At 43.3% G+C, this 25,194-nt stretch overlaps 1 protein-coding gene across 4 annotated transcripts in view; it reads left to right on the plus strand.

Moving 5' to 3' along the window:
- Positions 1-25,194, plus strand: part of MICU2 (mitochondrial calcium uptake 2) — a 70,734-nt gene that overhangs the window by 10,072 nt on the left and 35,468 nt on the right. For all 4 annotated transcript variants that reach the window (XM_032496480.1, XM_032496481.1, XM_032496478.1 and 1 more), the window contains exon 2: positions 10,275-10,419. In XM_032496480.1, coding sequence (XP_032352371.1) covers positions 10,275-10,419 — 145 coding nt within the window. The remainder of the gene's footprint in view (positions 1-10,274; positions 10,420-25,194) is intronic.

Here is a 25,194-nt window from a genome sequence, read left to right on the forward strand (position 1 = left end):
TACTCTGTTGTCAGTGTCCTTACTTCACAGATACAAAGCAGAGCTTTGCTTAAGCGATGAATTAATTTGCCAAAATAGATCATTGTATCTGTGCAAGACTTTTTTGTATCATGCAGTCTATGTGTTATTTTGTTTACTAGTGATTTAATTTATAAACATGGACAGAAATATGAATGGCATGCACCTCAGGGCCTTTTTTGTTAAAGCAGTCTCTTGACCTGTTTTGCTGACGCTTGGTAAAATGTTTAGCTCATCCCCTGTTCATTTCCTATAAGGACATTTAAGTAAAACTTTGTCTTAGACATACTGTGTTATGTTATGTCACGGAACTCCAAACTGAAGCTGAAAAAATCCATTACAGCCTAAACCAAACATGGTATAGGGCCTGAAACTGATCAGATCTTTCAGATTTCCAGATGGAAAGTGAGCAGCAGCTGGTGCAGCCCAGTTTCAGAGTGTCTGAGATTCCATGACTTCTGCAGCAGGCAAACAATAAGGCCAAATGCTTTGGGTACAGTTAATGCTGCCACCACCTGTCCATGGCTTTACCTCTGCTCTTGTTAGGGAGACTTCTTTAATCTAAAGTGATTAGCAGTGTGCAGTAATTTGTGGTTGTAATCAAAGGAGACAGGCCTTTATTTCTCTTTGTGGGCAGCATACGCAGGCACAGTCGTGCTGGCAGAGCGCGTACCTGGCTATCCAAAGATATTTTAATAAGTCGTGAATAAGGTTTAATATGCACAAAACCCTTTGCATATTGGTTCAAAGACAGATCTGTTTTTAAATTGTTATTTTTTAGTATTACAATTTGAGTTTGGAATTGGTTCCCATTCTCAAAGATTCATTCATTCCTGATACACTTTTTTAAACTATTACCAATATTAACCATGTGTTAGGCACTGGGATACAGAGAAAAGGTACATTCTGTCCTTGAGGAAGTCATCGTAGGGGCAGCAGTTCCAGCGCAGAGTCGTCAGGGCTTTGAGAAGCATCTGCTGAGTTCTGTATGCTCACACCAGAGGACACCTAACCCGAAGTGGGTGCCCGGGGGGGACTGTTAGAGGCAGAAACTACCAGAAACCTCAACAAACAAGTTAGCCAAATGAAAAAGGAGCCAAGAAGCAACTAATTGTATTACGTGCTTTGTGAGGTTTCTTCATTCCAGTCTGAAGCAGCAAGTGGCTATTTGATCTGTCTTCAGGAAAGAAGATCAGGAAAGGTGTATCAAAGCTCTTCAAGGGCAGCCAGGTGAAGACTGGAGCCCAGACGCACCACAGACCTGTCATTTCCAGGAAAGGCGCATCAGCCGTGACCAACACTAAGGCTGACGTTTTAAATTAGTACAGTATTTGTTTTGTACAAAGACCAATTCATAAAAATAATAGTATCAATGGAATTTTAAAACAGAAATGTAATTTTTGTTTTTAATAAGAAATTGCAAATCTGCCCCTTCGTTTAAGCTTTCATTATTTTCTCATTTACCTGAAAGTTTTCAGAAACTTTGTTCTATTTTTGTTTTGGATAAAATTTCTGTTTGCATGCAAGCAGCATGTTGCTGTTTGGTTTTTTCTTTTAACTAATTCCAGTCTTTGTCCAAATTCCGTGGGACTGATGGGGCCTGGTGGCCAAGAGGCAGACTGCCCTCAGTGTTCAGCCACAAGCTTTGAAAAGCCGTCCTCGCCGGGGTCTTCCTGTAAGTGAGGGACAGTCTTGCTGGGAGCAGGGGGCAGGGAAGCCAGAGTGGGTCACACAGAAGGTGGGGGCTGGGGGGAGCAGTGCAGAATACTGTGTGGATGAGTCCGCTCCCTTCTGGAATGGAAGCCCACACTGTAAAATAAAGCTCTGGCCCGCAGCTGTTCCCCAGAAGGGATGGGAGGGAGGCTGGCCTGAGGGAGCCCTTAACCCATCCCCTCCACGCTCCATCCTGTGTGTGAGGTCGGATACCGTGTCCTAAGTGTGGCTAACGCTGGCGGAGCCTCTGTTCCTGACCCAGCCCTTTGATAGCAGCCTTTCCTCAGGCTTTCTGGAAGTTCTCCATTCTGAGGAGACCTTTTTGCATGGGTGTATAAGGTTTCTGAAATTAGATCATAGCTTGTATCACAAAAGGTTCCCTGTTACGCTCACTGTACCTCTCAGCTGCCCAAAGAAGAGAGCACAGTCCAGATAAAGTTACTGATACCAGACCTGTTGGTAGTTTTCTGTTTAAATTTAATTATATAATAATGAAAAATACCAGTCTGGTGCATCTCTCTTCTCCTCCTCCTCCCTCTCTCCCTCTCTCCATCTCTCTTTTTAGTTCGTCCTGCTATAGAGTAAATCCTTGTTGTTTATCTGTTTTATACATTGCAGTGTGTATCTGTTCATCCCAAACTCCCAATTTATCCTCCCCTTCTTCTCCTTTGGTAACCATAAGTTTTCTGTGTCTGTGAGTCTGTTTCTGTTTTGTAAATAAGTTGATTTGTATCATTTTTTAGATTCCACATATAAGTGATACCAGATAATATTTGTCTTCCTCTGCCTGGCTTGCTTCACTTGGAATGACAATCTCCAGGTCCATCCACGTTGCTGCAGATGGCATTGTTTCATTCTTTGTATGTCTGAGTGGTGTTCCGCTGTATGTGTAAAGCACAGCTTCTTTATCCAGCCCGCTGTCGATGGACACTGGGTTGCTCCCGTGTCCTGGCTGCTGTGAACAGCAGGGTGTGTGTGTACCTCTCATTCTAAAAGGAAAGAAGTGAGAATGTCAGGGTTGATAAATAACGTTGGAGACATAACTGTCAGAGGTGGGAGTTTGTCATCGTGCGGCTTTCTCGTTCGCTGAATTCCGGGTGCTCCTCTCCTGCTTCTGCCTGGCACGTCCCACCTCTGTTACCGGCCCCCCCCGGACGGAAGCGCCTGTCCGGGTGTCAGTCCATCCGTGTGCAGAGCGTGGTTGCAGGAGACACGCAGTGGTTATTCAGTAAGTTGATGCTAAATGGTGGGGGAAGCAGTCTCAGAGTGGTGGTTACCTCTGTGTAGGGAAATGAGCTAAAGCAACCCAGTCGTTTCTCACGAAAAGCACTGCTCAGTTGTGGGTGCGGTGAGTGATGCTGACGAAGCTTCAGGAAGGTGTTGAGATCTCGGTTAAGGCTCTAGTCTTTTTTCTTAATCATGTGAAACCTAGTTTACACTTCTTGTTTAGAGCATAAGCAAAAATGTATGTAGTTGTAATGTACCTCGTGAGAGGTGATTATAGGGGAAGGGGAAACGAGTGTTCTGCTCAGCAGTCACATCAGGACAGGGAAGCAGTTACCGGGAGAGAAGACGCTCCTTTCTTGACTCCTCAGCGTCCCGCTCAGTGGCCGCTCTTCTTCAAACAGATGGCTGTGGCACTATGGTATTTTTTTAAATTAATATATGTAAACATATGCCATTTGACTTCTCTAAGAAAATCCAGTCTCTGGAAGGAAGTCTGGACCAGGCCATCACCAGATCAGACGATCTTCAGAAGCCACAGGAATGGTTCCAGAGCTCCCAGGTTTCCTGGGGATGGCTTTTGTCTCCTCAATAACCCTCTGTCACTTTGTACAGTTCAGCATGAGGCACAGCGTAGGCAGGAACGTTTCTAATTTAGTCGGGTAGCATTTTGTTTCATGTACAGTAAAATCTCCATGATTCCAAACAAAATGGAAACATTCTAATGACTGAAAATTTCCAGTTATAAAGTTTTCTTTCAGAAGAAAACCTGTTCTTTAATTACACCACAGAAAGTTCAAAGACAACAAAACAATTACATTTTATCCAGATTGTTACAAATTCCAAAATAAAGACCCCAAATGCATAGGTCTTGCTGCATTTTGCCTAATGGGATGTGTGTACGTTGGACATATTGGACACGTTGTACGGAGGACCTTTTCTTTCCCACTTTCTTCCTGAGAAATGCAGAGACCAAAGAATGTTCAACAAAGAGCAGAGCAGAGAACTTTTTCCAATTTGTCACTTCGTGGATAAAAAGTAGAGACAGGATGGTGAAGCACCTGTTGTTCAAAGGCAATAAACTAGTGAAATGTTTTAACAGAAGTCATCAGCTTTCCAAGATCTCTTTTATCCAGTTCACATCACTCATTGCTCTTAATTCCTTTGTCACATTTTTTACTGCATTACAAGTAATCCTTGGAAGCCATGGAGTGTTTTACGTGTAATCAGAACCATGTGCACGGGTCTCACGTGCTGAGTGCAGCCCCAGCCCCAGCACTACTCTGCCCTCCTTCCCTGCAGTTGGAGCTCCAGAGGTTTGAGAAGCACTCCACACTGGGAGGCGGAACTCAGCCCACCCACACCACGTTCCACCCACCAAGACTGAGCTCGGCCCAGCCGGTGGCGGGGGTGGTTTAGGACAGTAGGCCTCTGCAGCCCTTCTGATCTCCGGGACCACGTTCCCTCTGTCACCTTCGTCCTCCTCCTCCTCCAAGGGGCTGCCCCTGATGTTTATGTGTGTGGTGCGTCAGCCAGCAGTGTCGGCTTGAAGTAGCTTCTGAAATCCCATTCAGATGAAGGGCAGGATTGGAACCGCTTCGCCCTTCCTGCTGGAATAGTTCTCCTGAACCTCAGCAAATGAGATGGGGTCAAGGAGGGCAGAAAATTCTCTCCAGCCTTTCAGGTCGAATAGCTTGGCCAAGCTACCCGCCCCCTACACTGCTTTGATTTCCTCATGGAACATGCAGAGGTGACGTGTCTTTAAATAATCTTAGAAGTAAATCACGCCTAATCCTTCAGTGCGGTGCTTTCTTATGTTAATGTCTCTGAGAACAGCTTTTAAGAGGGTGGATCCAGCAGTTAGGGCATCATTTAACCTTATTTATTTTCTAACATCTCCTTTATTTAGGTTTCCTGAAAGAACTGAAGCCGGTCAGTCTCCCCGGAGGCCCTCTAGGACTGCTCAGACCTGAGAGCAGACTCGCCCAGGGCCGCGGGGGCCGAGCAGGGCGGTCAGTCTCCCAGGGCTTCAATGGCGCTCCCCCTCTGGGCTTGCTCTTCCTCCTCCTGACACCCGGCAGGTTTCACTGTGCATGTCCTTCTCCCTAAACACTCTTCTCTCTGCTTTTCTTCTGCCTCTGTGTGATTTTTCCCTTCTCATGAATTCGTATGTTTCTGCGTTGACTCCGGTCTTCAGTGCTTCGTGAGGTTTGTAGTTTTGTTGGTGTTCTTCTCCCGTTTCCTCTGCGTAGCTCTGCCGGCTGCCCTTCACCTGTTTGTCATCCTACGCCTTGCCTTTGCTCTCCAACATGTTAAAGCCCATCACGTTGCGTTTTCTGTGATTGTTTTTCTGCTTTCTTTAAGTATTTGGTTTTCATTGTTGTTTCCTGTTGCTTCATTTTTCCACAGAATCTGTACAGGCCCATCAGGTTTTAAAGAGATGTCCTAGCCAGATATGTTATTCGCCAAGAACAGTGTGAATATATAACCTTGACCCCTTTCTGTCTTGGACGGAGCCCCCCCTGTCCTCAGCAGCTGGAGAGCCGGGCGTTAGCAGTGTATCCCTGTATCAGTGGTTCCGCTGCCCGAGGGACTGGAACAGGAGCTGGCCGGCTCTGGGGTCGGGAGCATGTCTCTGTCCGAGATCTGCTCCGGCGTTCTGCCTCTGCCCATTTGGGGTTTTTCCCACCCACGGCGATGGCCTTTGGGTTCATTCTGTTCCCCTACTTGGGGTGCCTGCCTCCCTAGAGAGATGCCCTGGTACAGAGTTGCTAGGTTTTCGGTCAGTGTGGTCAGTATTTCCCTCTGCTCAAGCGCACGCTGATTTGCTGGTGCTGGTCCTTCCCTTGGCAGCATGCGGGAGGAGAGAGGCGAGCGCGGGGCCTGCAGCGGCCAGTGAGGGACAGGAGGGGCACGACCGCGCAGCCCCTGGCGTCCAGGTACCTGCGCACCTGGAGGACTCCCGTCCCTGGTGCGCTCCGCTGCCATGCGTGCACTGGACCGCTGTAGGAGATCCCCGTGGGAGCCGTGCTGCTCACAGGCAGGGTGCCACGCCCACAGCCAGACGAGGCTCCCTAATCTGCGAAGTCTTCTAGGACCTCCTCGTCGTTTTCTTTCCTAGTTGCTGTCTTACACTTGGATCCAGATGATCCGTGTGTTTCTACAAGTTAGAAGTGGAGGTTCGGAGCTGGCTTCAGCATGGGTGGGCTTACTTTTTGCTTTTGGTTCTGGTTGTCTGTCAGATTATAGGTGGGAGGTTTTAAGAAAATTTACTCAGTGCTTTCTCATTATTTTGTGGTGGTGATTTTTTTTAATGACCGTTTGATTTTATTAAGAGTTAAGTCTCAGGAATTTGCATCATACCTTTTTTCTTAGCATGGAGAAAGGACCGTCCCAGATTTTATTTCCAAATGGATTATTACATAGACTGAGAGTGAAAACCAAAAATCAAAGGAAAAAAGGCATACTTGGGTTTTGTAGTGATATATAAAAATAAAATAAATACATTTTATATATTTATATATGTGTATATTTGTGTATATGTACATGTGTATATATGTATACATGCATATATATGTATGTGTATATATGTGTATGTGTATATATGTGTATATGTGATATGTGTATATGTATGTGTATATGTGTATGTGTATAGGTATGTATGTGTATATGTGTATATATACACACATATGAAATATACATGAAACTTGGAGGTTCCGGCTCCCTTCAGTGCTGAGATTCTCACCATAGTCTTGAAACAGCCCTTGGAGCCAAAGAGGTTTTTAGACATGAATAGCAATGTTTATACTGAAATTTACACCCTAAATAAATTGCTTACAATTATGGTTTGCCTTACGACACCTCTTATCTTTGAAAGGGATTGATTTAGTCCCGGGAGACAACAGTCACATCCCTTGACATCCTGAAACCCCACAAGCTGTGCGCAGCGTCCTGAATGGTTGGTATAGATGCTTTTCCTGTAGGTGACGTTTCATTATATAATGACTAAGAATACACTAGTGGAAGGTTCTTTTAAACATCTGTGTTAACAGTGTTGGAAAGATGAAAAGACTGGCATCCTGTGGTTTATTTGACATGTAGTAGTATTCGTGACAAGCCCAGACTCTGTCTACGTGTATTTTTCTGAAAGACATTCTGCTTTCACTCCCAGCTCTCGTCATTTTCAGTCAACGTGGACGTAGCCCTGGCGTGGCTACGTAGCACACATTCTACAGAGCGCTCTGGGTGTGTGTAGTAGATTAGGGAGTGATGCTGAATTTACACAGCATCAGTGGAGTGTGAGTTGTGCCATGTAAGTGAATCTTCCAGACAACTAAAATTACCCTCGTGAGCAATCCAACATCTTTTTTATGCAAGATTTACGTTAAAAACAGTTAAACTACATTACATACTCTCCTATGTTTCTGACAGAACATTCCCTGCATAATTAGCAGTGCCTCAGTGACTGAAGGCCGGTATCAGCGTAAATAGACCTAGAGCCCGTTTACCGGCTGTGATAACGCTGACTGATCCAGACTGGTGTGGCCAGGTCTGTTTAATGTTTCTCTCCCATCTCACTGTCAGGCTATTGAATCTCCCTTCTGCCACGTGTATACTTGACTTCGGCCTTTATAATGTAATAGTTTTCATATGCTGGCATTTTGAAACTGAAAAACCAACTTTATTGGATTGGTGCATTGATTAAGAGTCAGTGCTGAATCATGGCATGAGATCAACACAGGAAAGGAGGCTTTAGTTTCACCTTCTCTACTTTTTCTTGTTCATCCTGGAGAGGATATTTAACCAAAATTGGAAGAGATGAAAAACAGCCCAGTCACATGTTGATGGCCTACTGTGGATCACGTGCCCCTCTGATAACACAGCCGTCACCCAAATTTGGATGACATGGCGATCAGCATGTTAAGATGATGCCTTTCAGAATAATTGACACCTCTCAAGACTGCAGAAAGACTTCTGCAAGTTATAGACACATACAGGCATATAAAATATGGTAACGTGAGACAGAGGAATTTTTAGGGTCTTAATCTCCCAGAAGTAAAAACAGGATTTCTTTAAGAATAGTTTTCATGTCTTGTCATGAGAGAGTGGGAGCTTTGCGTTTTTACTTCCGGGTCATTTTCACTATAGGTTAGGACCAAGGAAGAGTCAGACTGCCATGGGGCAGAGGACGGGAAAACCGAGAGGGATGTGCAGCAGCGAGCCAGCTTGTCATGAAACTGTTGGAGGAGGAGGGGGAACCGGTCCCTTTTAGTTGGCTGAAGTTTGGAAAGGAGAATTTGTTCGTATAAAAAGAATTAAGTTGTTGGTAAAAGGTACTTTTTTAACTAGTCATGAACAACTTAGATGTTAGTATAAAAGAGCCAACAGTTGTTTAAAGATTTGGAAATACATATACTATATTTCTGTGTAGATTATTTACTTTTTAAAATATCTTAATAGACTATATAGTAACATTAGTATAGTAAATACAAATATTCTCTAAACTAATAATGTGTATGTTCATGTTCAGCTTCCTTTGTTCTTCAGGACACTGTATTGTCCTTCCTGTCTCGTATCTGACTTTGTCAGTGCTATGACATCCACTGGGAAGACTCTTACTGCCTCCCCTTCCCTGTCCCATCTGTACATTTTCTGTAAATTCACCGCCAAAACAAGTACCAGTCCGTTCCAGGAGGACTTAGTGTTTGTCTTGTTTACCACTGTTTTCCTACAGAAACGCACTTACCAACTTGGTAATATAGCAGATGATAGTGTATCTGCCTCGTGTATGGTATGTTCAGAAAATACTAATGAAAATCAATTTTCTGATTACTAGGATAAGAGTATGGATTCATATAATTAAAACATGCCCCTTGAGTTATTTTTATAATAGTAATTTAAGGGGAAAGAGAAGGAAAGACATGAATAGGCAAGTTCTAGAGAAGGTAGTGACACAATCATAGCAGTGTTAGTGAGTGTTCAGGTCTGTCCAGTACTCAGGTAGGCTCTGCATGGAACACGAAAGGGGTACAAAACTCGCTGCTCGAGGAAACCAGCTGTCAAACTGGTGAGAGAAAATTAGTACTAGTTAGATACTGAGGTCCTCTATAAAGGAGCTGTTGACGGCTTTGAATTTGGGGAGGTTTAAACATCTAAAATTCATGTTTTGCCCCATTTCAGTCTTGGTCAGCACTCACTGAAGAACACTTGTCTGTCTGTGTGAGAAGGAAGTGATGTGTCCAGGACTAATGTTGTGGTCCAAGTTAGAGCATTGCCTTAAGGAGAGCAGTCCAGAGTGAGTGCTGTTGGATTTCACAGAGAATACCTCCTGTGTCAGGATTACTGTTTTGACCTTGGTGTCTGTGTTAACTGGCACGTCATCTTCTTCCAGTCTGCCTCGGACACAGTGCCCAACCCCGGGGACGAGGATGGTGTGGTAGCTAAGAGGGAAACGCTTCGAGTCGGACACACCAGGTTTTCTTTCCTGGCTCTGCCATTTACTGCACAGCTTTCCTGTCTGCTGTGTGTCTACCGTTCAGTTAGTGTGAGGATGAACTAAGTACTCCATGGAAAGTACCTGATGAGCGCAGTGTGTAAAGTAAGTGCTCAGTGAAAGGTCAGCAATAAAGATTTCAGTACTGTCTCTGTCAGCACTGGGGTCCAACCTGTGTCCCGCTGCCCGGGATACAGGCGCTGACACTGACAGTGTTTTACCCGTTCTTGTTCTTCTGGAGCTTTCCACCCATGATATAAATAGATTTCCAACAGCAGAGCTGTTTTTCGGGCAGGGAATATTTTATCTTTGTGAAAGCACAGACTTACATGATCTGTTGCCTTCCTCGCCCTCTGGTCTGATCTCCTGCCACACCTTACCCCTTGCTGAGGGCGCTCCTCCTCCGGAGAGCCCCAGGGCCCGCGAGGTGGCCCTCGCTTAGTCTCCATAAAGGTCGCCTCTTTGGAGAGGCTTTCCTTGTCTATTCTATCTAAACTGTTACTTCTCACCACTTTCTTATCCTGCTCTATAGCTCTTCATGGCACTTCTTGCTGTCTTACATTGTTTTATGCATGTATTCATTAATCGTCGTGCTCCTGCTGGTGAGTGCGAGTTCCCTCTGATCAGTCCCATTCACCATGTATCCTCAGTGCCTTCACACTCAGAACAGGCCATCAGTAAATATTTGTTCCAGAAACGATTTAAAAGTTTGGAGGTCGTTAGACCTCAACACTAAAATTACTCTTTAAAGATTACTCAAAAAGTAGCTAAGTTAGGGAATAATACTGAGAAAATGATCTTAAATTGCAATTTCTTTTTCTTCTAGAAAAATGTTGACTATGGAGAGACAATGGGGAAGTCGTCCCTTCGTAAACAGCGCTTCCTGCAGTTTGCGTCCCTGGAGCATGAGGGAGAGTGTTACATGACACCACGAGACTTCCTCTTTTCGGTCATGTTTGAGCGCATCGAACGTAAGTTTTTTTTCTGTTTTTTTTTTTTAAGTTAAAAAAATCAAATGTTAGGACTGAAAAACCTCTTTTTCATAATTGGTAACAGCTTTTCTTCGTTTTAATTATCATCATTCTTTGTGCCATGCGTTTACTTAATTATTTAGATTTTTCATCCTTTACAACACTAGTTAAAGTTTTATTTACTTATCTGTTGATGCATTTATGTAAGAAATAGTTGCTTTGTATATTTTCTATACTGCTTTGTTGTTTTTCTAAAGAGGGGGAAAATAGGTAAGTTTTTAACTGTCACTAAATAAATTATTAATAAAATAACTAATTGATCCAAGATATTATTTTGAGGGGTATTGAGGTTTTAAATTAGGAGGATCATATAATGGAGTAGTCATGATTCCACTCTTTAAAAAAAAAAAAAAAAAGCTGGAAAAATAGAATTAGAAGCAAAACTCCAAAAGCTGTAATTACATAATTTTAGTTCATAAACTCAACTCTCAATTATCCCAAATTGTCAGAGATTCTTAGTTTTATTTATCTAAACTAGTCCCTTTCACTTTGCAGAGATTAGATATGCCCCATCCTCTGCAGACCTGCTCTGTGGAAAGTTCTTGGCTTCCTGACATCTTTCCGAGTGTGCTGAAGGTGTTGCCCTGTGGATAGCTACATATGGGATGGGTGAAATGGGCCAGGCCTGGGTGAGCCGTGAGAAGAACAGACTGAATTGAAGAAGACTGAAAAGGTTTAGGAAGGCATTACTAATACTGAGGGATGATGAACAAAAACAAAAGGAGTGATCATGGCATGTCCCAGGGACTTTTAGTTCGCCAGTCATTAGAACCAAAGGATGGCGTTGGAGGGTGGTGAGAGATCAAATTGAAAAACGAGTAAGGGCCAGGTTGTGCAGAGGATTTCAGTGACCCTGTGCAGCCACCAGAGAAATGTGTTTTTGGTGTAGATGAGTGGACTTCATCTTGAACCAAAGAGGGAGCAATGAAGGCTTATGAGAAGGAAAATAAGGTGGTGAAAATACGCTTAGATTATTTTGGTACAGCTTCTGTTAATCTAAAACAGTAAAGCAGCCACTTATTTTATCAGCAAAGTGGTTTTGGTGGGAGGAGCAAAGAACTGCTATTTGCAACATGCATCAATAACCAAACCACGTGCAAGTCCAGTACAGCAAAGGAGGGAAAACTCTTATGGAAGAGAAGGGGAAGTTGAGGGGGCTGTTACAAACAAAAAGCCTGCTCGAGGAAACTGGGAGCTTGAAGTGTAGTGGCTTTTCATTGCTTGAGCTGTTGCCAAGTAGGAGAAAATGTTTCTTCCTCCTGCCGGCAGTAGAACGAGTCACTTCCTGCTGCAGATGCAGGTGTGTCTCCCTGCTGGGACTGAGGTGGGGTCACGTGTGCACACGGGCTCCCCCTTCTGGCTTGCCCGCTCCATTTCAGTGCGGTCTCCTCTTGCTAATTTTCACTCTTCTTTGGAAGGAAGTGTGGCAGTATGCATGAAAAACCTTAAGTTTGTTTCCCCATTCTGATGCAGTAAGTTTACTCCTAGCAAATTAGTCTTAGTCAATAATTGGAGAGATACAAAAAATTTTTCTTTTAAAAAGTAGTTTAGCCTCTTTAGCATGTAAAGCTTGGACATCATCACTCCTGTCTCAGCAAAAGAGAAGCTGAAAGATTGAAAATCAGCAGCTCTTCTTGGATCCGTGAGAGAATTGAGACCACCGGGCACACAGAACTGGGAACTGGAGGCAGCAGATACCGAGACGCAGGGCGTACCCAGAAGGAAGCTGCCCAGAAACCACCCATGCAGCTCGCCTCTGGTAGGAATAGCTAATGAGTAGTCGGCCAGGTGCTGGAATCTGAGCGTGGACTCCCTTGAGAGAGAAGAATGTGTGAAAGTCCAGCCATGAGGGGCCCCCCCAGGTTCTCGCAGTGAAAATCTGAGCAGAGTCCTCTCCTGCGTCCCCTCAGGGGAGAGGGAAAGTAGCCGTTGTTAAATCCCAGAGCTTTCTGCTCTCCTTGACTGTTAAGGCCTGTGCAGGAAGGAAGCTGTTTTTACCAGAGTCTAACTAGCTCCAGCCCCCTCTAGCCTTCCTGCCTCGCCCAAAGGGGAAAAACAAAAACAAAAAACCAAAAGCACGTGTGAAGATGGCAGCCCAGGGACACAGCTCACTGGCAGACTGAGACCGAATCACAGGATCACGGAATGCGCTCACTCCGCCCACACCTCGCCCCACGTCGGCAGTAGGGCTCCTGTGTAACAGGGGTAAAACTGAAAGAACCACGCCTCCCAGGCCCTGCTTAAGGAGTCTCTACGGAAACGAAAGCACAGCAGAGCCAGCAAAACCGAGACAGCAGAGGAGACGTTGACCTCTGACCCCTGCAGCTACAGCAGACGTGAACACAGCCTGGTGCCGGCCCGGTGGACACAGAGCCTCACCCTGAAGGCTGTTCATTTCATGCACGTTTACCCAGTGCATCATGCCTGCTCTCAACACTGAAATCAAATGTCATGCTAAAAGGCAGAAAGCACAGTCTGAAGAGATAAAGCAAACTCCAGAATTAGAGTCAAATACAGCAGAGATTTTAGAATTATCAGACGAGGAATTTTAAATAACCATAAGTAATATACTAAGGACTCTAGTGGAAAACGTCCACAGCACGTAACAATAGCCGGGTAATGTAAGCCGAGGTAGAGAGACTCTTAAAATCAAAAGGAAATGTTAGAAATAAAAAACACTGTAACAGAAATGAAGAATGTCTTTGATGGTCCCATCAGAGTAATGCTCTGGGCAGAGGAAATAGTTATCTTGAAGATTTGTCAGTGGAAGCTTCCCAAACTGAAAACCAAAAAGAAAAAAGACTGGAATAAAACAGAATATTTTAAAGCTACAAGATAATTCAAAAACTGTAATATGCAAATAATGGCAATACCAGAAGGAGAAGAAAGAACAGAAGAAATATTTGAAGTATTAACAGCTGAGAATTTTCTAAAATTATTAACAAACACCAAACCATAGATTCAGGAATCTCACAGAATACCAAGGAGGATGAATACAAAAAAATCTACACCTAAGTGTATTTATTATATTCAAACTGGAGAAAAATCAAAGACAAAGAAAAATCTTGAAAGAAGCTACAGGGGGCAAGAAAAACCTTAACCTATCAAGAAACAAGAAGAAGAATTACATTATATTTCTCTTCAGAAGTCATGTGAGCAAGAAGAGAGTAGAGCATAATACTTTAAATTTTGAAAGAAAAAGCCACCACCTAGAATTCTGTATCCAGTGAAACTGTCCTTCAGAAGTGAAGGAGAAATAACAAATTTCTCAGACAAAGAAAAACTGAGGAAATTTGTTACCAGTAGACCAGCTTTACAAGAAATGTTAAGTTCTTCTGAGAGAAGGAAAATAATTTAGGTCAAAAAGTCAGATCTACTTGAAAGTAAGAGAATTAGAAATGGATTAAATGAAGAGAAAAGAAAATAATTTTCGTTCACTTTAAAGAAACACCTATTCAAGAAAATCTGCTAAAATTGGATAATTTTTATTAATTCTGTGGTATTTGGACAAAGCCTGATCCCTCTTTCCCCTTCCCAGCTCAGTGAGGCAGAAGCTCCATTCCAGACTGACGCAGCCAGGGACACAGGAGTCCCCTCCCCACAGCTGCCAGTCAGAAGGCTTTCTTCCTCGGAGGAACAGGACCCCAGTGCTTCTCATCCTGCTCCCAGCTGCTTGTGCTGAGGCCAAGTTCTGGATGTGTGCAGTGGGGAGGTGGGGGCTGCCTTCTTCCCCTCTGCCCTCACCTGTGGAATGGAGGCTCTGCCTTGAGCTCTGTACCACTGAGAGTACTGGGGCCCTAATTTCTCTTGCCTCAGCTCGTAAGGCATTGGTTGCACTGAGTAGACTTGAGAGCACTGACCCTCACCTAGAGCGAGGGTGTCACCCAGAGCCCTGCTCACAGCTCTAGCGCCCTGGCTCTGAGACTCTGCCTGGGGGAAGGAGTCACATGGTAAAACAAGTGGCTTCTAATCTCTTCCCAGAGAAACTGGCTTGTTTTCAACAGAGCGTGCACTCGAACATTCAAGCCTAAGGGCGCTCTGAAGAGCAGGTGGAGGTTGTGGTGCAAGGTAACTGGGAGGATACTGAGAGATTCAGCGAAGGTAACTGTAGTCGGGCTAGTTTGCCCACGAGAACTGGAAAGACAGCTGGGAGGCGCCCTCCTGAGGTCATAACAAATACCAAACACTAACCATGAGAACTGTTCCTTCAAGGAACCCAGGTTTGGTTGTATTTTTATCTAAAGCAGTTTATGTCCTAGGGCATTCTTGAAAACAAGAAAGCAGTCAACTGCCAGTTCGAGCTTAACACCTTGGTATCATAAGGGAAAGAGACGAGGAGAGCTGCCAAAACAGTCGTCATCCCAGTGACTGTGGGTGTACCCAAAGCTGCTCCGCCCTGGGAAGCAACATCTGAGGCTTAGCATCAGGAGCAGGGGTAATAGTCTTAAGTAAAACAATTTAGCCAGACACTGAACAAATAAAAAAGCAAATAGCAAGCCCTGTGGTGAGGAGGGTACAAATACCCAGAGTTGCTTCTTACATTATCTACAATGTTCAGTATCCAAAAACAAAGAAACAGGAAAGTATGACCCCACTGGACAAAAATAGTCAACAGAAACTGTTTGTGATTGCAACCAGATATCAGAATCAGAAAAAGACTTCAAAATAGCAATTATAAATATATTCAAAGAACTAAAGTAAACCACTATTAAAGAATTAAAAGAAAGTGTGACGACAGTGTCACACCAAATAAAGAATACCAACTAAGACGTAGAAATTATTTTAAAACAACCAAATAGAAATTCTGGAATTGAAGGTTACCATAACTGGAATGAAAATTTCACTAGAGGGGCCCAGCAGTAGATTTGAACTGGCAGAAGAAAACATTAGTGAATGTAAAGACAGACTGATAGAGATTATTCAGTCTAAAGAACAGAAGAAAAAGAATGAAGAAAAATGTGAAATCTCAGAAAAATGTGGGACACCAGTAAGTACACATCAATATATGCATAATGGGAGTATTAGAAGGTGAGGAGGCAAGGGAACAGAAAAATGTTTGAAGAAATAATATCTGAAAATGTCCCAAATGTATTGAAAAACACTAACTTATACATCCAGGAAGATGAGCAAACTCCAAGTAGGCTAAACACGAGGAGATCCACTAACAGACATGTCCTAATAAAAATACTGACACTCAAGGAGAAGGTGAAAATCTTAAAAGCAGCAAAATAGAGAGAGAAAAAAAAAGACTTGTCACCTACTACAGGGCTTATGATAAGATAACAGCTGACTCAGCAGGAACAGTGGCAGCCAGGAGGCAGTGGGATAACATTCTTAGGCTGCTCAGAAAGAAAGCCTGTCAGCCAAGAATTTTATATTCAGTAAAGCTATCTTTCAGAAATGAAGGTGAAATGGACTTCCCCAGATAAACAAAAACTAAGATAATTTGTTGCTAGTAGACCTGTCTTACAAGGAACACAAAAGGAAGCTTTTCAAGGAAAACAAATGACTCCAGACAGTAAATGGAATTCACACAGAGAACACTGGTAAAGGTAATTACATATCTTTAAAGGGTTATATAAAGGCATATATTTTTCCTTTTAACTGATCTTTAAAATAATTACATGTATATAAATATATATATATCACCCTTTATAATGTTAAGATCTTTTCTATTCCGAGTTTATTGGGTGTTTTTACCATGAAAGGGTGTTAGATTTTGTCAGATGCTTCTTTTGCATCCATTTAGATGATCATGTGGGTTTTTTCTTTCATTCTGTTCATGTGGTATATTGCAATGATTAATTTCCATATCTTGAACCACCCTTGCATTCCAGTGATAAATCCCATTTAGTCATGATGTATGTTTTTAGTGGGCTATTGAATTCTGTTGGCTAGGTTTTGTTTTTGTTTTTGTTTTTTGAGAATTTTTTCACCAGTATTAATAAGATAGTGGCCTATAGTAGTTTTCTTTTCTTACAATATTTATGTCTAGCTTTGGTATCAGTAATGAGGGTCTCTTAGAGTGAGTTCACACATTTACCTCCTCTTCAATTTTTGGAAGAGTTTGAGGAGGATCAGTGTTAATTCTTTAATGTTTGCTAGAATTCACTAGTGAGGCCTTTGGTCCTGGGCTTATCTTTGTTGGGAAGTGGTTTTTTTTTAACATTTTTTTTTATTGAGTTATAGTCATTTTACAATGTTGTGTCAAATTTCAGTGTAGAGCACAATTTTTCAGTTATACATGGACATACATACATTCATTGTCACTTTTTTTTTTTTGCTGTGAGCTACCACAAGATTTTGTATATATTTCCCTGTGCTATACAGTATAATCTTGTTTATCTTTTCTACAGTTTGAAATCCCAGTCTGTCCCTTCCCACCCCCCGCCCTCTTGGCAGCCACAAGTTTATATTCTATGTCTATGAGTCTGTTTCTGTTTTGTATTTATGGGTTTTTTTTCTTTTTTTTTTTAGATTCCACATATGAGCAATCTCATATGGTATTTTTCTTTCTCTTTCTGGCTTACTTCACTTAGAATGACATTCTCCAGGAACATCCATGTTGCAAATGGCGTTATGTTGTCAGTTTTTATGGCTGAATAGTATTCCATTGTATAAACATACCACATCTTCTCTATCCAGTCATCTGCTGACGGACATTTAGGCTGTCTCCATGTCTTGGCTATTGTAAATAGTGCTACTATGAACATTGGGGTGCAGGTGTCATCCTGAAGTAGGGTTCCTTCTGGATATATACCCAGGAGCGGGATTCCTGGGTCATAGATAAGTTTATTCCTAGTCTTTTGAGGAATCTCCATATTGTTTTCCACAGTGGCTGCAACAAACTGCATTCCCACCAGTAGTGTAGGAGGGTTCCCTTTTCTCCACAGCCTCTCCAGCATTTGTCATTTGTGGACTTTTGAATGATGGCCATTCTGGCTGGTGTGAGGTGATGCCTCATTGTAGTTTTGATTTGCATTTCTCTGATAATTAGTGATATTGCACATTTTTCATGTGCCTATTGATCATTTGTATTTCTTCCTTGGAGAATTGCTTGTTTAGGTCTGCTACCCAATTTTGGATTGGGTTGTTTGTTTTTTCTTATTATATCATATGAGCTGCTTATTATTCTGGAGATCAAGCCTTTGTTGGTTTCATCGTTTGCAAAAATTTCCTCTCATTCCGTAGGTTGTCGTTTTGTTTTACTTACGGTTTCCTTTGCTGTGCAGAAGTGCTGGGAAGGTTTTGATTACCAGTTCACCTCCGTTCTTGTTTGGGTATATTCACATTTTCTGTTTCTTCTTGAATTCGTTTGCTAGTTCCCACTTCTTTGTCCGTTTGAGGTAGGTTATCCAACTTGTTGGCATACATTGTGTGTACTATTCTCTCAGGATCCTTCTTATTTCTGCAGGATCACTTGTAATGTCCCCATATTCATTTCTGATTTTAGTAATTTAACTTAAGGCTTCTCTCCTTTTTATAGTCAAGCTAGGTAAAGTTTTCCAATTTTGTTGATCTTTTCCGAGAACCAACTTTTGATTTCACTGATATTCTCTGTTGTTATTCCTCTCTCTCTTGTTTATCTCAACTCCAGTCTTTGCTCTCTCTCCCGTATGCTCGCTTTCACTGCAGTCAGCCCTTCCACTGCCTCTCCAGTGTGTACAGTCAAGCTGCTGATTTGCGATCTTTCTTCTTTTTCAATGTGCACTTTCGCAGCAGTAAGTTTCCCTGTTGGTGGTGCTTCTACTACGCACCGTAAGCTTCAGTATGTTGGGATTTCATTTCTTTTCTTCTCAAGGTATTTTCTAATTTCCTTTGTGATTTCTTCTTTGGTCCGTTGGTTATTTAAGAGTATGTTATTTAATGTCCACATGTTTGTGAATACTTTAGTTTTCCTTTTGTTCGTTTATAGTTTCATCCCACTAATAGCAGAAAAAATATTTTGTATGATTTCGGTGTTTAATTTTATTAAGGTTTGGGGTTTCGTTTGGGGGGGGTGTTTTTGTTTTTTAACTGTCACATAGTCTGTCCTGGAATGTTCCATGTACACTTGAGAAGAATGTGCATCCTGCTGTTCTCGGGAGAAGAGTTCTGCATGTTTGCTGGTCTCACTGGTTTGCGGTGTTGCTCACACTCTCTAGTTCCTTCCTTATCCTCTGTGTGGCGGTTCTGTCCTTTGTTGAAAATGGAGTATTGAAGTCTGTTCCTGTAGAACTGGGTTTTTTCCCTTCAGTTCTGTCAGTTAGGCAAGTTTTAAAAAATTATGTAGAGGGTAAGATCATCTCTCTTCCCCTGATTATATATGTGTATAAATAAAATACAGTCTGCAAGGATATTGGCCAAATTGTTAGTAATTCACTGTTTTGGAAATCCTGGCTTTTATATTTCCCTTTTGTTCTGATGGTTTTCTAATTCATCTGAAACAAACATTTATTATTTGTATAAAAAAGAAAAAGTAAAAATACTTCTTAAAGAAATCTGCATTTTCAAGGTGAGTGAAACAGGAAGAACCCGTTACAGAGATTTTTAAAATAAAATAAGACCATTGACCGAGGGTGAGAGAGCAGTGTTGTGGGAGTCGGGAAGTGTTTGGTCAGTCGTGTAGGTGTCCAGAAAGGTCCGGTAGGGTGGTAACTGGGGAGAGAATGTGGATTTGGTCATCAGCGCGGGTCACTAGGACCTTTGGCAGATCAGTGTCAAGAGAGTGGTGGGCAGGTAAAGAGAGAATTAGAAAGAAATGCAAATGGCAGGTATAGATTGTTTTTCCTAAAACTTTTTTTTCTAAAAGGTGCAAAACGGAGAGGAGGATGTTATGAAGGAAAACAAAGGGTAATGAAAGCATTTTTTAGAAAGACTTCATAGCCAAACAATTCTTGATATCAGAAATGTCTGTGCTGTGTCCTACAGTGAAATTTACTCTAATTTTTTCATTTTAGGGTTTCAAGTGGAGGTTGTAAAAACTCAGCACTCTCAAAATACTAATGTCTCATATACTTATAAATAATGTGTGTTAGTGACTGTTTTCTCTTTACCTAACTTGGTGATTCACTCCTCTGACTTCCTCTCATTAGACATGTGTATTTTCTTCCTCGTGTGACATCAGCTATTCACTCTTGTGCTCAGCATCATCAAAGAATTTCCCCCATTTTATGTTCTTTCAGTCGAATCTAAGTTTTGCTTTGCTCTGCCTTGTTGTAGCCATAGGCCCAAGCTGTTCTAATGAAGTTCAGAATTTACATGGCTTTTTCTCTGTTTCATTGTTGTTGTTTTTATGCAGCTCTTGAGTCGACCAATTTAGATTCTTATAATGTTTCCACTGTATTATTCATTGGAATGCAATTAAACTCTATCAGAAAGCATTTAGCGAAATCAAGACTTGAGTAATTCTGAAGGCTGAATAATACGTCCTTTATGCATATGATGTACTTCACCTTCATTTGTCATCGTGGGCAGGAGGAAGAAGAATGTTGGTTGCATTCCTGCGGATCATGATGAACAGCAAAACAGGGGAAGACAGAGCCAGCGCAGTGACCCGTGATCTTCATGTATAAACAGAAAGAGAGAAAACAGTCTGAGATTTATTAGCTCCTAAACTCACTTCTGCCTGGTATTTATCTTTCTGGACTTTTGCAGATAATGTACTTTATTAATAGTAATCGATGGGGCTTACTTAAACCATGTCCCCAGGCCTCTTTACGGCGTGCTGGCTGCCTGTTTGCCTTTGTTATCTGCCAGGTTTGGAGGAGAGCGGGATCATCCTTGGGCTCCTACTGCACACGCCAAAAACCTCAAAAATGCACTCCTTTGAGAATTAGGTTATCTAGCCGAAACACCAATGTCCCTCATTCAAGTTCTTTTCCATTGAATTCCAAGTTTTGGTGCTAGTTTTTACTAAATTGCGTTAGCCTTACAGCTCCTTAGTTCTCAGCTGTAGTGACCTTCGTTCTCACCACTCACCTCCCGAGCCCGTCACCAGTTTGCAGCGTCCCACACTCTGGCAGCAGCCTGTCTCCCCACCTTTCCTGCTCCCTCTCACTCGGCGCACCTGTTCTTGACCTCGTGAGCCTCTGCTCTCAGGTATTCCGTTCTTCCCAGGCTCTCGACCCCCTGGACCTCCTGCGCTCCCTGTGGTGCATGGTTTGTCACTTTGTCACTCTTTCAGAATTGCTTTCCGATGTCGTTCCCCTTTGTCTTTTGGAACCTAGACTTCTGTGAGCTGTAGCTGTTGGAGCAGAGGGAAGGGCCGAGGGCTGGGGTGCTCGGCTGTTCCAAAGGTGAAAAGATTGTTTCCCTAAAGAAGTCTTTGTACCTACCTCTCTCTTTTTCAGTGAAAAACTTGGGGATGATTTTCCTAAAGCATTTGCGTCTTTGCTTTCTAGCTGACACCGTGTGACCAAGAGCTTTATGGAGTCGCTGCTGTAGGTTTTCTTCCAAAAGAGAGAACAAGGCTTAGGCTCAGTTACATCCCCACTCTGATAAAACTTACATTTTAAATAAGTATCTTATTCTGTTTTATACTTTTTAAGTTGACTGTACAGCTAGTGCTTAGTGCCAGTTTATTGGTTGTGTTTGAAATGGGTTCTTTGCTATACCTTCCGTTTGGGGGAACCTGAGAGACAAGACCCTGCCTGAAATCATCCATTGTGATTTCAGGTTGTTCAGAATTTCCTATATTTTCAAGTTAATGCTTCAGATTTCTTATGTTTAAATACCAGTCTTTGACAAACATTCAAAGTGCTGGTGTGGATGTGCTGAAATCGGAACCCTCATAAATTTTTTGGTGGGAATGTGGGAATGTAAAATGGTACAAATACTGTGGAGAACACCTTGGTAGTTCCTCAAAACGATAAACAAAGAATTACCGTATGACCCAGCAGCTCCACTCCTAGGTGTAAAGCCAAGAGAAGCGAAAACACAGTCCCCACAAAAGCGTGCGCGTGGATGTTCATAGCAACATTATTCATAATGGCCAGAAAAACGTCCGCCAGTGGTGAGTGGATTAACAAGATATGGTATATTCACACAGTGGGATAGTCTCCAGCTATTTTTAAAGTGAAGTACAGACAGACCTCATTTCACTGCGCAGCACAGACACTGCGCTTTCTGCAAATGGACAGTTTGTTGCAACCCTGCATTGTCAGAGGAAGATTAGCATTTTTTAGCAGTGAAGTATTTTAGTTAAAGTATGTCCATTTGTAGACATGATGCTGTTGCAGACTTCATCAGTTACGGCATGGTATAAGAGTAAGTTTTATATGCCCTGGGAAACCAAAAACTTCCTGTGACGCGCTTTGCTTTGTTAAGATGGCGAATTTCCTCAAGTGAAAACAAAAGGGAGAGTGTTCCACGCGAGGGGTCGGTCAGCCAAGGTGCGCTGGCAGGGGACGGTTCCGAAAGCGGCTGCAGCAGCGCTTCTGGTCCCGTGCGCCCTTCCAGGCCTTCCTCTCTCCCCACCAAGAGGCCGAGCCGTGTCCGCTCCCCTCAGCTGAGGCGGGCGCACCCACGTGACAGCAGGCGCTTTCAAGGCTGGATCCTCAAAGGCCGCACGGACCTACAGCCATTTGCTGTGTCGTCGGAGCAGTGAAAGGTGCGAGGCCGCGCCTCTGAGGTCGGGAGGCAGGCGGGGCCGTCCGCTCTCGCCACGCGCGGCCCACACGGTGCCGGAAGCACTGGCCCGTGTGAAAGGCAAGGAAATGAAATGACACCTGCAGAGTTGAAAAGGAAAGCAGGGTCGTCTTTGTTCAGAGACGTGATTATCTGGTAGAAGACCCCCAAAGCGTCCAAGGCAACAGCTGCTGGAACTAGCAGGTGAGTTGTCAGGGTCGCGGGCGCAGCGCCTCTGCACGGAAGCCGTCGTCTGCCTGTGTGCTCGCGCCTCTGCTGCGTGCCCGCGGGCCCGCACGCCGCCTCCGCGCTCAGGCAGAGGGCCGACCGCCAGCTGCGAGAGAAAGCCGGCCTTTCGCTGGTGGTTCCCTGGGCTGCGCGCGGCGCTCGGCCCCTCCCCTCGCCACGCTGGGGGAGACCCGGCCCATCCCGCCTCGGGCCTGGCCGGTCCCGGGCGGTGGCCTCCCCGCCCTCCTGAGCTGAGCGCGCTCGGCCGGCCCGCAGGCCCCAGCTTAACCCGGCTCGTACCTGGAGGAGCTTCCCTGCCCCCCCTCTTCCCGGTGTTTGCTTTCCTAGCTCCTGTCTGTCCCCCTTTATATCAGTTTTTAAACTGGAAATAAATAGTTTATGTAGATTGTTCTTAATATTTCACAATGCTTAAGGTCACAAAAAAGAAAGTCACTTTTTTTTTCTATTCAGAAATGATGTGAACGTATTTCCAGACCCTACTTAGCAAAGCTGACAAGGAGGCCAGTTCTAGCCATTTTAGGGGATAGCATTTGTCTTTCTCTAGAGGAAATACCAGAGGCTGTCTCTTGCTCTCACTATTAAATATTACAGCAGAAATAAAGCAGCCATACGCTTTGTTGAGGGAAAATAGCACCATGGAATTTGCCCTTTTTTCCTGCAGTCACCAGTTTCATTAGTGACATTAGGGAGCTTCGTTGCTCTGCTCATGTGCCGTTTTCTGCCTTGATTTCCAGAAGAGCTGTGACTGAATTCAAGCAAGTACTGGAATAATCAGCTTTTACACTAATTCTAATATTGATGCCAAGTTGTTCCATGTGTTCATGCGAAAGATATGAAATGATATAAATGTCTCCACTGTTAATTTTTATGTGTTGAAAGTCCACTTACCTCCAGCAAAATGAAATTGAATTAGATACCATTAGCAATGTTTGTGTAATTATGATTATCCAGTAACTTCATTTGGGCTACAGGCAAAGATTTATTTGACCTGGGACAACGCTTAATATGTATTAATGCAGTTTTACTTATTTTAAGTATTAAAATGGCTGTTTGCCTGTAACAAGATGTGCCTGTTCCCGATTTTTACTTCAGAATCCTCTGTAAACAGTGAAAAGCACGCAGTGGAATCTCCAGAATAGGTGGAGACCTTTTAAAACATTCTACTCCTGAGCCAAAATTCCTTCAAAGTGCTTGAAAATTTATGCCTTCCCTGCCAAGAAGAGCCACAGTGTATCTCCATCCTCATGCTCACACAACAAAGCACTACAGCCTCAACTCTGGATCTGCCTTTTTTGCTGTTAGTTTTTCCCCCATTCTGTTATTTTTATATATGAGAGCATAAATATAAATGAAAATTAGGTTTTTATGTTTGTGAAACTATTTGCAAATGATATGACTGATAACGGTTAATGTCCAAAATATATAAGCAGCTCATGCAACTCAGTATCAAGAAAACAAGCAACCCAATGAAAAAGTGGGCAGGAGACCTGGGTAGACGTGTTTCCAGAGAAGACGCACACAGACGGCCAGAGGTGCGTGAGAAGGCGTGCAGCCTCGCTGAGGGTCAGAGAAACGCGGCCAGAGTCACAGTGGGCTGTCGCGTCCCGCCCGGCAGCACGGCTGTCGTCAAAAAGTACACAGATAGCAGATGGTGGTGAGGATGTGGAGAAAAAGGAACCCTCATACATTGTTGGTGGGGATGTAGATTGATGCAGACGCTGGAAAACAGTATGGAGTACTCCAAAAAAAATAAAAATGGAACTACCACATGAGCCAGCAGTTCCATTCCTGAGTATTTATACAAAGAAAATAAAAACACTAATTTGAAAAGATGCACGCACGCAGCGTTCATAGCAACATTGTTTACAGTAACCAAGATGTGGAAGCAGCCTAAATGTCCATCAGCAGATGAAGGAATAAGGAAGATGTGGTTTATATGCCCACACACGATGGCATACTACTCAGCCAAAGAAAAGAAAGAAATGTTGCCGTTTGTAACAATATGGATGGACCCAGAGGGTGTTATGCTTAGTGAAGTGTAAGTGAAGACAGAAAGACAAATACTGTATGTTATCATTTATATGTGGAATCTAAAAAATAAACGAATGAATAAAACCAAAAAGGAACAGCCTCACAGATACAGAAAGCAAACTAGTGGTTACCTGTGGGGAGAGAGAAGGGGAAGGAGGGGAGGAGGTCCAAATGACTGTGTATGAAATAAATAAGCTACAGGGATGCGTTGTACAGCACAGGGAACACAGCCCATGTTTTACAGTAACCGAATGGAGCATAATCTGTAAAAGTTATTCAGCACCATCTTGTACACCCGAGACTAATATTACATTGTACATCAATTATACTTCAATTTTTAAAAAGTAGGGGGAAGACTGCCAAAAAATACACCCATGTATCTACATCTGTTCAGTGTGTCCTTGTGTTGTCGCTGTGGTCAGGTGGACAGGGTCGTGCTCCTCCGGCGGCAGAGCAGACTGGACTCTGGGCTGATTCTCTGGTCCCCTCCTGGAGCAGCCCGCAGACGAGGGGTACAAACAGGCCCGCCTGGGGAGAGGCGCCGAGACAGCCCCGAGCATTCTTCTCCTCGGGGAGAAGTCTGTGGACGCGGGAGGAAGGAAGTGAGAGAGACGGTGTTCTCCTAGTCGCTCTGCCTCATCCTTCTTTTTAACCTGAAAATGAATTTTACATCAGAGAATGTCCCGCAAACTTTTTATCAGCAAAGATACAACTTTTTATCATTTTCTAATTATCGATTCCATTTTGAAAGCCTTTCGCCAGACAGGCTCACTAAGCACATGGTTTCCCCATCTTTGATGATCACACGCACACACAGGTACCAAGCAG

Source organism: Camelus ferus, chromosome 14 (assembly GCF_009834535.1).
Source record: "Camelus ferus isolate YT-003-E chromosome 14, BCGSAC_Cfer_1.0, whole genome shotgun sequence".
In the NCBI taxonomy this organism is placed as follows: domain Eukaryota; kingdom Metazoa; phylum Chordata; class Mammalia; order Artiodactyla; family Camelidae; genus Camelus; species Camelus ferus.